Source organism: Xenia sp. Carnegie-2017, unplaced genomic scaffold, assembly GCF_021976095.1.
Source record: "Xenia sp. Carnegie-2017 unplaced genomic scaffold, XeniaSp_v1 HiC_scaffold_25, whole genome shotgun sequence".
Taxonomy (NCBI): domain Eukaryota; kingdom Metazoa; phylum Cnidaria; class Anthozoa; order Malacalcyonacea; family Xeniidae; genus Xenia; species Xenia sp. Carnegie-2017.
The window spans coordinates 8662539-8679095 of record NW_025813488.1 but is presented as its reverse complement, the minus strand read 5'-3'; the positions used below and the strand labels follow the sequence as shown (position 1 = coordinate 8679095).

At 32.8% G+C, this 16557-nt stretch overlaps 2 protein-coding genes across 7 annotated transcripts in view; one reads left to right on the top strand and one right to left on the bottom strand.

Moving 5' to 3' along the window:
• LOC124452464 overlaps positions 1-705 on the top strand; it is a 36621-nt gene extending 35916 nt beyond the window's left edge. For all 5 annotated transcript variants that reach the window (XM_047003013.1, XM_047003015.1, XM_047003011.1 and 2 more), the window contains one exon: positions 26-705. In XM_047003013.1, coding sequence (XP_046858969.1) covers positions 26-354 — 329 coding nt within the window. In that variant the 3' untranslated portion in view covers positions 355-705. The remainder of the gene's footprint in view (positions 1-25) is intronic.
• LOC124452466 lies at positions 557-16499 on the bottom strand. Of its 2 annotated transcripts, XM_047003022.1 has the most exons (12): positions 16000-16499; positions 15574-15742; positions 15418-15503; positions 14431-14663; positions 11923-12083; positions 6943-7045; positions 6231-6276; positions 5548-5639; positions 4591-4782; positions 2165-2525; positions 1042-2039; positions 557-990 (listed from the first exon to the last, which is right to left on the bottom strand). In XM_047003022.1, exons 1-12 carry the CDS (start codon positions 16337-16339, stop codon positions 733-735), a joined length of 3039 nt encoding a protein of 1012 aa, XP_046858978.1. In that variant the 5' UTR covers positions 16340-16499; the 3' UTR covers positions 557-732. The 2 variants fall into 2 exon arrangements, with proteins under 2 accessions (XP_046858978.1, XP_046858977.1); XM_047003021.1 differs by having other exon boundaries at positions 557-2039.
• Positions 16500-16557: the final 58 nt, after the last annotated feature.

The window sequence follows — 16557 nt, the reverse complement described above, 5'->3', positions numbered from 1 at the left end:
CGAACTAATGAGTTACAAATTGCAGGCACAAGGATCATGGCGCCGAAGGCTTTTGTTTTGGTCACCGATGTAAGTTCTATGGATTCGTACAAAAAACCTTTTGAAGAACTTCGAAAAGCCGGGTCACATTTTGTGATTTTTGGAGTCGGCGCCAAAGTGTACTCTCAGGAATTCAAAATTGGAGCAAATGTTAAAGGAATGAAAAGTGAGACAATATCGTTGAATAATGAAAACGAGGACGACGCAGCGCAACATATGGCCAGAAATTTATGCAAGCTTTCGAACTCAAAACGATCTACGACGCCTCGTGGTAACTGGTTGCCAACATTTAAAAAAATAAACGCTAGCTGGTGAAAGAGCAAAATGACCCCACAGAAAAATGACTCTATCATTCAGGAATCATTTTGAGAATTTTCCACAATGAATATCTTTAAATAATGTAAAATTAACTACAAGTAACTTCCAAACCATACTAATGTTCGAAGTACTGCTTCAAAAGTAATCCTCCCGTGGAAAATGGAAGTTGTAAATGCTTTCGACGCGTCAACCATGCAGGTTTTTTTTAGAAGAATCTAGATATTTTATTTAATGATAAAATTATAATGAACAAATATGGACGACAAGCGTCAAATGTGTACACAATTTTAATAATTAGCGTTTGAAATATTTTTAAACCAATGATAAATAAATACACTGAAATTTCAACAAATTTTAACTTCTCTTGAGGAATAATTAATCAGCGAGGGAATTTTCTCGCGTGGGACAACTTTTTGTCACATCCGAATGTCCATTTCTCATAGGCGCATGTTCAGCATCTTTTACCCAATGGAGTTTGGTATGACTTTTGTCGGGGTTTAAATGGGTGCCGTTGTAAACGACTTGATTTGTACTGCATTCGTCTCCATTATATTTGATCAACTCCAGTGGATTTACATTCTCACATGATTCTTTATGCGTCTCCATATTATTTAGCTCCTGTGGATTTACATTCTCATAAGATTCTTCCTGCGTCTCCACATTATTTAAATCCTGTGGATTTACATTATTACATGATTCTTCCTGAGTCTCCAAGTTATTCAACTCTTGTGCATCTACATTGTCACATGATTCTTCCAGAGTCTCCATATTATTTAACCCCTGTGGATTTACATTCTCACAAGATAGTTTCTTAGTGTCCGAGTAATTTACATTAACAAAATCCAAATTTCCCCCAAATGTGACGGATAATTGATTAATGCCATTTGATTTTCTTGAGCTGCAATCGTTTTCCTTGAAATGTTCTTGAAATTCAGCAGATTCACTCTCTTCTCTTCCAGCAATGTCTTTATTAATTGATGGCACAGCATCAAATATTCTCGATGATTCTGCAGTATCCCTTCCCATACGGTGAGAATTTTTTAAGTCGATCACATCCGCACATTCTGTAGTACAATGTTGTCTTATTTCATCAAATCCGTTTACTCTTACATTTTCATCATTTTCACCCTCACCATTCCTATGTGTCCCGCTTAAATCGTCATTTTCACCCTCATCACTCCTATGTGTCCCGCTTAAATCGTCAAGCCTACTTGTATTTACATTAGCCATGTGCTTAATTCCTGATTGATTCAAATATCCTCTTTTCGATACAATGTCGTCCAACTTGTTATTCATGACAACATCAACGACGCCCCGAATTACCTCATCCATAACACCTCGTACAACTACGTCACAAATATCACGTGTGCCGTTCACAGCGTGATCACAGTAACTTTGTAGTTTGGCAGGAGCAATCCGAAATTCGCGATCTGAATGACACTCAGCAGGATCAAAGTTCTTAGAAACTTCGGAAACCACAGATGAGCTGTTTGATTTTGACTCATCGAAATCTCGAAATTTCCTCTTTCTGCTTCGAGTAACGATGTTAAATAACGAAGAAGCAGAATCTGCGACAGTTTCATTAAAGTCGCGAATGCTAATCGAGCATTTATCAAGAGCGTTTGTGTTACCGGCTGTATCATCTTCATACTCGGGTTCTTTTTCTTCCGCTTCAAAATCACCTGAAAAGAAAAATTTATGAACCTACAACTTACATAAACAGAAACCTACAACTTACATAAACAGAAACCTACAACTTACATAAACAGAAACCTACAACTTACATAAACAGAAACCTACAACTTACATGATTCGTTATTAACGTCCACAGTTTCACAATCTTTCATCAAATTCAACATTCCCTTAATTCGAGATCTGGAATATCTAGTCTCGTTACGAGATAGATCATTCAGCAGTTCACTCAAAACTTGATAGAGAACTTTTTCACAATGCTTGCGCGTATCCTTACGACTTCCAGGCTTTTTTTGAGGCGGCTTCTCGGCAAACGTCTCACATAAAAAACGAAGTGACTCAATGTCATGAGCGACGAGTTCAAAGCCAGCTTCAATGGACGACAATGAAGACGATTTGTCTTTTTTAGAAATGTTGGACGATCTTCGTCTTGACTTTGCTTTATTGCTTGTTATTGTGTGATTCGATTTAACCAACTGAAAGGTAATGTAACTCAGTTCAGCTGTAAAAATGGCCGAACAGTACAGATACCTTTGACAGATTTTTTTATCACAGTAAGTTAAAACGAAATTCGATTGGTAGCAATACAGCAACATAATTATTTGATCAGTTTTTCACGGAAAACGTACAAGTTAAAGTTGATTAAATACAGCGGGTGAAAAACAAGAGAAAGATTTCAAATTAAAAGAACATGCACCGACTAATAATATACAACGACGCAAAAGCATTGATCAATATAACGTAAACCTTTGTCTGTAAGTCCACCCCTCCTTTATGCATAAGTCCAGAGCAGTGAACTCCATATATATATATATTTGATTGTGTAGAGAATCTCATATGGAGACGTTCACCGTGTTCGCGATATGCAAAGCTCACCTTTATAGGTTTGAGCACTGTGGTGACTCTATAATACAATCCATACAATGTGTAACAGTACGTCCCGTGTCCCAAGTGCAGGAGTCACCATTTTAATGTGGTGATAGCCGGGAGGGCACATTGTATATACACTTTGTATATATATATATATAAGTTTGAAAATTTGTAATCCAGGCATCGAATACATAAAAGATAAAAGTTTCTCCGGATTTTGAATGATTTTTATTGAGCTTTCGACTCGTTGCAAACGACTCATTCTGATGAAGGCTCGAAGCAACTAGTCGAAAGCTCAATAAATCATTCTCTATTATCTTTTATATATATATATATATATATATATATATATATATATATCTGGAATGATAACGACAATACATTTTATAGATATAAAATTGAAGCCTAAGTCCTAGTCTCTTGCGCGGTTTGTACGTCAGTTCCAGTCCTTCAAAGTCGAATATTCACGCGGTTTGTACATCAGTTTCATTCCCCTGATTGCCAAACGTACACGGCCAATATAAATTTGAATACAAATTGCAAAAGCATAAACATATAAACAACATCACGACAAACGAGGCAAACACACGAGGCCAACTCTTCGCAAAAGGTTATTTTTTACAGCTGGAACTATACTACAGTGAGTTCGTTGTAACTTACAACTTTTAACGAGAAAAGCCAACTGAAAATTACACTGTATGCTAAAAAGACAATACAATAAGAAAATAAGACGAGAAAATATTCAAGCAAAAATTTTTCTTACATCGGAAGGTAAATTTTCAAACGGTATCCGACAGTGTTTGTCTTTTTTTTTTGTCATTTCAGTGGATTTAAAGATCTATTTTTCCGAAGAAAAAAGAAACTTGAATATCCAGTTTCATAAAAAATATTGAGTCTATAACTCGCATTTTTACTTTTTACAGAGCGATTGTCATTTTCATCGATTTTGATAGTGCTTGATATACTAAATGGTTGTCATCTCGATATCAATAAATGAGTATCCTTAAAGACTTTGATATGTTTTAAAGGAAAACTGCAGCTTAAGAGCAGATGGACTGTGTATGACAAAAATATATAGTAGCTTTACTAAAGATGTTTTCATTCTATATGTAAATTTTGTCGAATAAAATTCATACCAACAAATACTTTGAGTATATTTGAAAAACGTAATAATACTTTTGCACTGAGGATAATGTAGAATTGAAATAAATATCATTTAAAAGACTTTCTTTGTGAAGATAAAACTGACTAGTAAAATGAAATCAACTGTGGTCAAACTAAAGATCTAGGATCCGAAAAAATACAAATTGTTTATAAACACGCGAGAAACACGAGTGATGACGAACGATGACGACAAATATTTTCTTGGCTTAAATTTTTGGCTTCAGTTATCATTCCAGTTATTTAAATATTGAGTTCACTGGTCCAGAGTGTCCCCAAAAAAATGGAACCCGCATAAAATAATTATGAATTCACCGAAATGATTATGCAAAATAATGTCACTAGCATTCAACACATTTAATGCATACATAATTATTTGTGCGGGTTCCGCTTTTTTACGAAGAACACACCGTACAACCCCAGGGCTTATAATTTAATGTTTACGGAGCACGAAGAAAATCCTATCGCTATACACACAAGTAGATCGTAGTAACGCGAGCAATGACTTACATTTGTCCTCCATTGTTTATACCATTCGTTGAGAGAAGGCAATGGTGCTTGTCTGTATACCCTGATGTCAGTTGCGTCAAAGATAGGAAAATAGAGATAAGAACAGTTTTCCCCATCGTAGCCGAGGTACGTTTCACAGTAAGGAGTGGTGTCTGCATTGCCCAGAGCATCGCGCAATTGAGGACTGTACTCCTGAAATGGGAATTGCCATTTTACACTAGTATATACATCGCGCTTTTCTGAACTTTCGCAACATTTCTCGTTCATCGAAAGCAGTCCCTAGGAAGTTAAATGGGGTGGGGCGGTGTTAAATATTCATATATCATACCTGTGAATTAGATTTTTTGCAGGAAGCTAAAAAAAATTGCAGTAAGCCGTGCGTGGTCTTAAGTCGTATAGTATAAACAATAGGAGGGCTAATTTTTTATTATTGTATTCATCCATACCCAATTGCTCCCTCTTCCCTCTTTATGGGATAAATTTGAATTTTATGCATTTCCCTCGCGAACATATTTTTTGACCAAGGTTTGCACTGCTACACTAGTATACAACCAAATATTCAATGTTATTTAACTCCTATGGGATAAGTCGATTTCTTTTCAAAAGAAATCAGTGTAGGGCACAACTTAATATATGAATACCCCCTCACACACACACCCCGTTTAACTTTCTAAGGGGCGAGACTGACTTCATTGGATGGTGGGGCCAAACCAGCGTCGATTGTAGAGAAACGGGGGTCTTTAATCCTGCAAATATTGTCATCAATGCATATTCATTGGACCCAAACACTCCCCTCCCTGTTGAATTTAGCCTGCCACCACCAAAATAAAATCTCACAGCAAAATTGGCTGCTTTTTGTCTACCGTATTTAAAAATCAACATGCACATGTCTTGGTTAATTTTGTAGAATATTGAACGATTCATTTTCATATGTGCTAAGTCACGTGGATTACTTACCAAACATTCGTCACATAAAACTTTCAAAATCAAAACACGTTGACGTAGGGTCAGGTCCGTGAATGATTTCTCTTTAAATGGATTGGTTTCGCCTGAAGAAACAAACATAACATATTACACATATTTACATGAAGTTCACAAGATATCGACCACTGACCAAGAGCAGAGAGTCATGCTATAAAGCATGTGAAATTTCTGGCGGAAAGATTGTGCACTTCTTTTACAGTTTTGTTATTTTGAAATTAGAAACGTTCGAATGTTTTAACGGTCAACACAAAATCTATCACTATTCGCTGCGACAAAATATCGTCTCTCTAATAGCTAATTATTCAAATTCATGTATCATACAACGAATAATTTACTGAGGAGTATATAAATAGGCAGAGGGTGGACCCTGCGTTGTCAGATGATGCCAAAAGAGGGAGAACATTGTCATTGTCCAGTCATATAATATACATATGGAGAGAGGGATGAGCCCTGTTCTTTTGAAAAATATACGGAGGAGCGAATGAGCCAGGCTTTGTTAGGAATATGGTGAGGTTTTGTAAGATTATAGCTGGAAGATAATGTCTTGTCAGACAATATAAGATGCTGGACCAATAACATCTTTGGACGATTTAAAAAACAGAAAATCAAATCAAGACGCACAACCCTACGAAAAAAAATGAAGATGTTTTCCTTACCTATTATTTGAAAAAATGTCTGATCAATGCCAATCTGTCTTGCAGCCTAAAAGACGATATGAGATAAAAATGCTCATTGTAATAATGAATGCTGAGAAAAGCTACAAATAAAATGCCAAAAGATAGCAGTCAAAAAATCGTTCACCGATGTATTCAAGTTAATTGCATTATTCTGAATGATAAAACAAACACAATAAAACGCGTGCGCTGATTGGTCTATAGCTGTGTTTGCACTAGCCTGTGTAAAACGGATCAGAGCTCAATCAATCTATCGATCAATCTATCGATCAAAGAGAATTTGCAAATCAATCATGAACATATTTTAGAGGAAAATTAAAACATTTCTTTTAATTTATCTGTTTCGCATTATTGTTATTTTATAATTAAGAAATAAAAGATGTTTACTGTGTTTGTACAGGCTTATGCAAGCCGAGGAGACCTTTGGGAGAACTCGAGAGCTGATCAGTGCAAGCCCGAGACCGAAGATCCAGGGTTGCACCTGCTTGAAAGCACTGCCTTATGCAAACACAGTAAATACCTTTTATTTCTTAAATACATCTGCGAGCAAATTGCATGTTGTTTGACTTCAAGTTTACACTTGTTCCGGACGAACTTGTTGAGACAGCCCATTTGCCCATAGATATTTCTTTAACGCTACTCCCTTCCAACGTTTACAACCTCGTGACTTTTAAGCCAATAAAACAATTCTTACCGTTTCAAATTCCATGTTTTCTTTAGCTAAATACCATTCTTCCACTCGTCCTTTAAGTTTCTTCTGCCAAAACTCGAATTTCATGGGAGATTTCTTATGAATGCTAAAGTTTAGAGAGAGATAGCTGAAATATTTTGAAATTAAATCAATTATTTGCACGGACAACGAAATGAAAACATCTTTGGTAGAGGTTTTGTAAACTTCATTCTGTTCTAAAGCTATAACATTAAGGGTGTGCTTTTTAATATATTTTGATCATTTATTACAAGTGGATCGTTTAATACAAGTTGATCATTTAATACAAGTTGATCGTTTAATACAAGTTGATTGTTTAATACAAGTTGATTGTTTAATACAAGTTGATCGTTTAATACAAGTTGATCGTTTAATACAAGTTGATTGTTTAATACAAGTTGATCGTTTAATACAAGTTGATCGTTTAATACAAGTTGATCGTTTAATAGAAGTTGATCATTTAATACAAGTTGATCATTTAGTACAAGTTGATCGTTTAATACAAGTTGATCGTTTAATACAAGTTGATCATTTAGTACAAGTTGATTGTTTAATACAAGTTGATCATTTAATACAAGTTGATCGTTTAATACAAGTTGATCGTTTAATACAAGTTGATCGTTTAATACAAGTTGATCGTTTAATACATGTTGATCGTTTAATACAAGTTGATCATTTAGTACAAGTGGATCATTTAATACAAGTTGATCATTTAATACAAGTTGATCTTTTAATACAAGTTGATCGTTTAATACAAGTTGATCATTTAATACAAGTTGATCGTTTAATACAAGTTGATCATTTAATACAAGTTGATCGTTTAATACAAGTTGATCGTTTAATACAAGTTGATCATTTAATACAAGTTGATCGTTTAATACAAGATGATCATTTAATACAAGTTGATCATTTAATACAAGTTGATCGTTTAATACAAGTTGATCATTCAATACAAGTTGATCATTTAGTACAAGTTGATCATTTAATACAAGTTGATCATTTATTACAAGTTGATCATTTAATACAAGTTGATCATTTAATACAAGTTGATCATTTAGTACAAGTTGATCGTTTAATACAAGTTGATCATTTAATACAACTTGATCATTTAATACAAGTTGATCATTTAATACAAGTTGATCATTTAGTACAAGTTGATCATTTAATACAAGTTGATCATTTAATACAAGTTGATCGTTTAATACAAGTTGATCATTTAATACAAGTTGATCATTTAGTACAAGTTGATCATTTAATACAAGTTGATCATTTAATACAAGTTGATCATTTAATACAAGTTGATCATTTAATACAAGTTGATCATTTAATACAAGTTGATCATTAATACAAGTTGATCATTTAATACAAGTTGATCATTTAATACAAGTTGATCATTTAGTACAAGTTGATCGTTTAATACAAGTTGATCGTTTAATACAAGTTGATCATTTAATACAAGTTGATCATTTAATACAAGTTGATCGTTTAATACAAGTTGATCATTTAATACAAGTTGATCATTTAATACAAGTTGATCGTTTAATACAAGTTGATCGTTTAATACAAGTTGATCATTTAATACAAGTTGATCGTTTAATACAAGTTGATCGTTTAATACAAGTTGATCGTTTAATACAAGTTGATCATTTAATACAAGTTGATCATTTAGTACAAGTTGATCATTTATTACAAGTTGATCATTTAATACAAGTTGATCATTTAATACAAGTTGATCATTTAGTACAAGTTGATCGTTTAATACAAGTTGATCATTTAATACAAGTTGATCGTTTAATACATGTTTATCATTTAGTACAAGTTGATCGTTTAATACAAGTTGATCATTTAGTACAAGTTGATCATTTAATACAAGTTGATCATTTAATACAAGTTGATCATTTAATACAAGTTGATCATTTAGTACAAGTTGATCATTTATTACAAGTTGATCATTTAATACAAGTTGATCGTTTAATACAAGTTGATCATTTAATACAAGTTGATCGTTTAATACAAGTTGATCGTTTAATACAAGTTGATCATTTAATACAAGTTGATCGTTTAATACAAGTTGATCGTTTAATACAAGTTGATCATTTAATACAAGTTGATCATTTAATACAAGTTGATCATTTAATACAAGTTGATCTTTTAATACAAGTTGATCATTTAATACAAGTTGATCGTTTAATACAAGTTGATCATTTAATACAAGTTGATCGTTTAATACAAGCTGATCATTTAATACAAGTTGATCGTTCAATACAAGTTGATCGTTTAATACAAGTTGATCATTTAATACAAGTTGATCATTTAGTACAAGTTGATCATTTATTACAAGTTGATCATTTAATACAAGTTGATCATTTAATACAAGTTGATCATTTAGTACAAGTTGATCGTTTAATACAAGTTGATCATTTAATACAAGTTGATCGTTTAATACAAGTTGATCGTTTAATACATGTTTATCATTTAGTACAAGTTGATCGTTTAATACAAGTTGATCATTTAGTACAAGTTGATCATTTAATACAAGTTGATCATTTAATACAAGTTGATCATTTAATACAAGTTGATCGTTTAATACAAGTTGATCATTTAATACAAGTTGATCATTTAGTACAAGTTGATCATTTATTACAAGTTGATCATTTAATACAAGTTGATCATTTAATACAAGTTGATCATTTAGTACAAGTTGATCGTTTAATACAAGTTGATCATTTAATACAAGTTGATCGTTTAATACAAGTTGATCGTTTAATACATGTTTATCATTTAGTACAAGTTGATCGTTTAATACAAGTTGATCATTTAGTACAAGTTGATCATTTAATACAAGTTGATCATTTAATACAAGTTGATCATTTAATACAAGTTGATCGTTTAATACAAGTTGATCATTTAATACAAGTTGATCGTTTAATACAAGTTGATCGTTTAATACAAGTTGATCATTTAATACAAGTTGATCATTTAATACAAGTTGATCATTTAATACAAGTTGATTGTTTAATACAAGTTGATCGTTTAATACAAGTTGATCATTTAATACAAGTTGATCATTTAATACAAGTTGATCATTTAATACAAGTTGATCGTTTAATACAAGTTGATCATTTAATACAAGTTGATCGTTTAATACAAGTTGATCGTTTAATACAAGTTGATCATTTAATACAAGTTGATCATTTAATACAAGTTGATCATTTAATACAAGTTGATCTTTTAATACAAGTTGATCATTTAATACAAGTTGATCGTTTAATACAAGCTGATCATTTAATACAAGTTGATCGTTCAATACAAGTTGATCGTTTAATACAAGTTGATCATTTAATACAAGTTGATTATTTAGTACAAGTTGATCGTTTAATACAAGTTGATCGTTTAATACAAGTTGATCATTTAATACAAGTTGATCATTTAGTACAAGTTGATCATTTATTACAAGTTGATCATTTAATACAAGTTGATCATTTAATACAAGTTGATCATTTAGTACAAGTTGATCGTTTAATACAAGTTGATCATTTAATACAAGTTGATCGTTTAATACAAGTTGATCGTTTAATACATGTTTATCATTTAGTACAAGTTGATCGTTTAATACAAGTTGATTATTTAGTACAATTTGATCATTTAATACAAGTTGATCATTTAATACAAGTTGATCATTTAATACAAGTTGATCGTTTAATACAAGTTGATCATTTAATACAAGTTGATCGTTTAATACAAGTTGATCGTTTAATACAAGTTGATCATTTAATACAAGTTGATCGTTTAATACAAGTTGATCATTTAGTACAAGTTGATCATTTAATACAAGTTGATCATTTAATACAAGTTGATCATTTAATACAAGTTGATCGTTTAATACAAGTTGATCATTTAATACAAGTTGATCGTTTAATACAAGTTGATCGTTTAATACAAGTTGATCATTTAATACAAGTTGATCATTTAATACAAGTTGATCATTTAATACAAGTTGATCGTTTAATACAAGTTGATCGTTTAATACAAGTTGATCATTTAATACAAGTTGATCATTTAATACAAGTTGATCATTTAATACAAGTTGATCGTTTAATACAAGTTGATCATTTAATACAAGTTGATCGTTTAATACAAGTTGATCGTTTAATACAAGTTGATCATTTAATACAAGTTGATCATTTAATACAAGTTGATCATTTAATACAAGTTGATCTTTTAATACAAGTTGATCATTTAATACAAGTTGATCGTTTAATACAAGTTGATCGTTTAATACAAGTTGATCGTTTAATACAAGTTGATCGTTTAATACAAGTTGATCATTTAATACAAGTTGATTATTTAGTACAAGTTGATCGTTTAATACAAGTTGATCGTTTAATACAAGTTGATCATTTAATACAAGTTGATCATTTAATACAAGTTGATCATTTATTACAAGTTGATCATTTAATACAAGTTGATCATTTAATACAAGTTGATCATTTAATACAAGTTGATCGTTTAATACAAGTTGATCATTTAATACAAGTTGATCGTTTAATACAAGTTGATCGTTTAATACATGTTTATCATTTAGTACAAGTTGATCGTTTAATACAAGTTGATTATTTAGTACAAGTTGATCATTTAATACAAGTTGATCATTTAATACAAGTTGATCGTTTAATACAAGTTGATCGTTTAATACAAGTTGATCATTTAATACAAGTTGATCATTTAATACAAGTTGATCGTTTAATACAAGTTGATCATTTAATACAAGTTGATCATTTAATACAAGTTGATCATTTAATACAAGTTGATCTTTTAATACAAGTTGATCGTTTAATACAAGTTGATCATTTAATACAAGTTGATCGTTTAATACAAGCTGATCATTTAATACAAGTTGATCGTTCAATACAAGTTGATCGTTTAATATAAATTGATCGGATGATTTTTAAAGATTGTAGCTACCTTTTGCGATGACTTGGGGCGACGAGAAGGGACGTTAAAATCCACGACATTTGTAGCGATATATGAGGTAGAACGAGACCGTATTCAAACTCTGTGTAGTTAAGTTCGGGCAAATTCAAAGTTGATTGATGCAACCATAAAAAAGCACCTACGGCGGGAATCTAAAACAAACAAGGAGAACATTTATTGAAAGTGCATTCAGCTAGACAAGAGTTTTGAAAGCTTTCAAAAGCTGTTGGTGTTCCATGTTCGCGATGTGATATGATTCACGCATGAAACTTAGAATAACAACGAAACTGTTTCCTATTAGTTATTTTCGATCGATACTTCTTTTTCTGGCAAACATTGCAAAAATTCTCCAAAATCCTTGTTGCATTTCGTTAACAAATGACTCTCATAATTTAATGTTCACACCATTTAAAATTTCTCGGTTTCTGCTGCAAGTTCGATAATTTGAGAATTTGGTCTTGAAAAATCCAGCACTCCAATTATCAAGGTAAATTTGAGTGTGTCCTTTACTCCAAAAGTCGTAGGACACCAACAGCCTCACAAGCCCCTGATTGCAGGCAGATCAAGAAACAGTTTAAGACAACTTGGAAAAATAAATCAATGTGCTTCATAGTCTAATTTCGAAGAAGGTGTACATTACAGAATACAGTCGAGCTTCTACATAAGGACACCACTTGGAAGCGGGCATGGCTTTCGGAACTATTTCGGTACTCCGCAGTGTCCATAACTGTCCCAGGTCCCAAGTGTCTCCGCATACGAGAGGTTGGACTTTGTATAAATATTTAAATTCCCTACGCAGAAGGGAGCCCAAGGGTAAAAGTCTTTATCCAGTTTTAAAAGATGTATAGTTGTCCATAGCTAAAATTTGGGCAATACACCTACAGTCATTTTTACGAAAATCGTTTCTCCAAATTAAGTAATATTTAATTGGGAGCACTTAATTTTCATACTTAAAGAACTTATGAAACGAAATTTTACCACGCAGTTTTTTATATTGTACAGCATAAAACATTTGAAATGACTTCATGCATAGATTTGTGTTATTTTACTTCTTTCTAGAGATCTTTAACTTTATTTGTCATCATAATAACATTTCAAAGAACATTAATTTTTCGCATCGTAAAAACATTCAATTTGGGCGTAAAAAACTTTAATAAATAAATAAAAATTAATACGCGCATGAAGATGCCAAAGTTAGATATTTCACGACACATTTTCGACAAAAATTGCAATTTTACAAATCGTAATTGTCTTGTGTTGTCATAGTGACGAACAGTCGCAACAATTCATTTTCTCTAATTTCGTAGCATGCAGCGCAAAAGTCGTTAGACATTTCAAATAAACGACAAATTTTTTATAGCAAACGTGTTTCGACATACTTTATGCCATCTTCAGTGAGATGTGAATAGGAAGTTTAACATAGATACAAGATGACTTGAACATAGTGTATAGATTAGTTATGCAAAGTCAATTACAAGTGAACGAGGTGTTAGGTTTTTAATGTTTGCGTTAAGCGTTATTTCAAAAAGCAATAAAAAATTTCATAACTAACAAAATAATAATTAAGTAAATGGGGACGTTTCGACAACCTTAGTGGCAGTCATCTTCAGAGTCAAATGAGGAGTAAAGGCCAGGTTAGCTGTATTTGTTATCTGGTTCTTACGTCATTGTATTGTGTGTACAGGAAATGTGTGGGTGTCAATTGCGTATTGTCATTGTGGATTAGTGTGAAGTGTAGTCAACAACAAAAAAAACAGTCCTTCTCAGGACTATACCAACCTGGACGATCTACATCTACAAACATGTAAAATAATAATTAATGTTACTTATAGGTCGACAATAGTGTCAAGGTGTTGTGTTTGTTTGTTCAGGTTAGGTTTAATTTTTTTTTATCACATAACACTATGCATACTGTCTTATATCTATGTAACCTTCCTATTCACTTAGCAATGAAGACGGCATAAAGTACGGCAAAACATGTTTGCTATAAAAAACATATTTTTCAACTTTGATCATTGTGGGCTGTATTAGAAACTAGCAGTAACACATGCACATGCAACATTATGAAAATGCTAAACTTGACAAGGAATCTTCCCAATGCATTTGTATAAACAGTATTCTGTATGTGGCGACAGTTTGCTCTCGTAGTTGTATTAAATATTTATAAGAAACTCCATTATTGGAAATTTGAAAACCTTATCACTTACAAAAAATCTCAGTACTAAAAGAATGAGAATGTCATTGAAATGAGATGAAGTGGAGTTGTTACATGACTTTTTCATTGTGTTTAATCCAATGCATTGGGTGCCAGATTTCAAAATTATTGGGGGTGCTCTTGCCCCACCCCTCCTCCTAGTGTCCCCCACTAATACTCATATTCTGATAAAGGACTACCACTCAAAATGCAACTTAGAAACTAAATTAAAGCCAAAAAAGGACTCAATTCTCGAATCCTATCAATTATGTATTGATATACTGTATACTTTCAGCATTACGTACCTCCCATATTGACCTTAACTCCTTGACAACATCAAAAGGGAACATTTCCACTTCCCATTCGGACAACTTCGCCATTAATGCTTCGTTAGCCTCGCGTTTCTCTCGATCTTTGATTCGTCTCATCTCCCGTTGGTTCTCTTGCTCCTCCAAGAGAAGATGAGACATCAAGCTTGACGTTTCCTCATTTCCACCTGAGCCAAGACTGGACCGCCCCGATCTTCGAGGGCGTGTACCTATGTAAAATACATCAACAATAACATTTTTAACCAAAAAAATTGGACATAAAGTGTGAATAGAGATGATATTGCATGCAAAAAAATGCCACTCAAACATAATAGGTTATCAGTTCATTCATCAAAACGTAAAAAAATTTGGAATTTGTGATTTTTTGATGTCAAGTAGTTGCTTTGCAAATACCCTAAACCTCAGTCTATAAGTCATCGGCTAATGTAAATTAGTAAGATAGGCTTATACATGGAAGGTGGGGCAGGGCAGGGTTAAATACAATATTAAACTATAGTATCTGAACCCCTCCCCTTTAACATTATGTAGAGTTTGTAGAGTGTTACGATCATGGGGGGGGGGGTTATACACAGGAAGGTTGAGCATGGAGGAACTTAAAGACAGAGGTCTAGTGTAGCTTTAAAAAACAATCATAAATGATTAGCTACAAAATAACTAGTCCAATATGTATCTTAATACTTTTCAAAAATAGTATTGTAATAAAATAGTATAATAATAGCCTTTGAGTTTTATAGCATGCAGTGACAGACACTTAATAAGACATGTGCGGGAGATGTGTCTGTAAAATGGACATTATTTAACAAGATAAATATGTTGTAAGCTATACATGTAATTTGTGGTATTTGGTGCAAGGTATTTCATCTTTCAAAAATATTGCTGAGACTAGTACCCCTCTCAATTTCACTCTTAGTACAGTTACCACAGCAATCAAGTGTAATTTGGCATAGTGAAGATTATGTTTACCTAAATGTTGGTCAAAATTGTCAGCCAACACCACATTGTTCCGAAATGCGATGGTTGCTCTCAGAGTGACCTTTTCACGAAGAGATCTAGGGAAAATGGTACATTGAGAAGAAACATCAAAGAAATTCATCTAAGTATATTGTGACTGGATCAAACCTGTTCAACAATGCCAATTTTTGGTCGATTATTTTTTCCAGCTTGTGCGCAAGCTTTGATATCCAATGTCCTGAGCCATTATATCGATAGCAGTTTTCCAAAATAAGCCGCATGTCCGATACTATGGCTGTTATGCTCTGGTAATCATACTTGTTGAAACGACTTTCAACTGCAAAAGCATCGTGAAACAAATAGATATCGAATGAAAAACACACAATCATCAGTTTGATTTCTGCAAAATCTATGCATAACATACCATTGGTGAATTGAAATGAATGAATGAATAGTGAAAGAGAAAAAAAGTGTATGAAAGAACAAGTACAAAGAAATAGTAGACACAGAACATGAATTCTAAACAAATCGCGCCTTTTTCAGTCATGCTATTCACATAAATGTCCGCTTTTTTATATTATTTTATTTACTTACTTTGTTTGAAGCTCATCGGTTTCTCGATCCGCGTATGATAATCATACAAATTCAAACCCTCGACATCGACTGGCTCCAAAAACGGATAAGTGACAGATTTGTACTGATCGGACAACAGCTCCCGAAATATCCTGTATCCCTGCTGCACTTCGTAGTCGAAAAGAGTTATGTCGGGAACAATAGGCTTGTATATAACCTGGTTGAGGTGACCATCTTTAACTGAAGTGATGTCAACTTCATCGGATTTTATACGGTGCCTTATGGATGAATTTCCCGAGTGTTTACCACTTTCACCAATTTGACTATCGTCTTCAGTTTTCAACTGAGTTTCAAGCTCCATTTTTCAGAAAAAACTGTATTCAACTCCGGTGAGACAACTCATTTTATTTGTCTTTTCAAAAGTTTATAAACCGGTGTCACTATTGTATATTTTTAGCTTTCTAGTTTTGTCACTACACGCGCCACGCGTGGACATGAGGAATTTTACCGGTAGGTTATTTCAATAACGAGAAAGCTTTGGTAAGTGCGGAGCTCCGGCCAGAATCGGCGTGTAGTTTT

Bases quoted from the DNA above. Each gene is read 5' to 3' on its own strand.
- LOC124452466 (XM_047003021.1), bottom strand. From the start codon at position 16,339: ATGGAGCTTGAAACTCAGTTGAAAACTGAAGACGATAGTCAAATTGGT. The intron at 15,504-15,573 runs GTTTGATCCAGT...CATTTTCCCTAG, and splicing joins AAATTGGCATTGTTGAACAG to ATCTCTTCGTGAAAAGGTCA. The intron at 14,664-15,417 runs GTAAACATAATC...TATTTTACATAG, and splicing joins CAATTTTGACCAACATTTAG to GTACACGCCCTCGAAGATCG.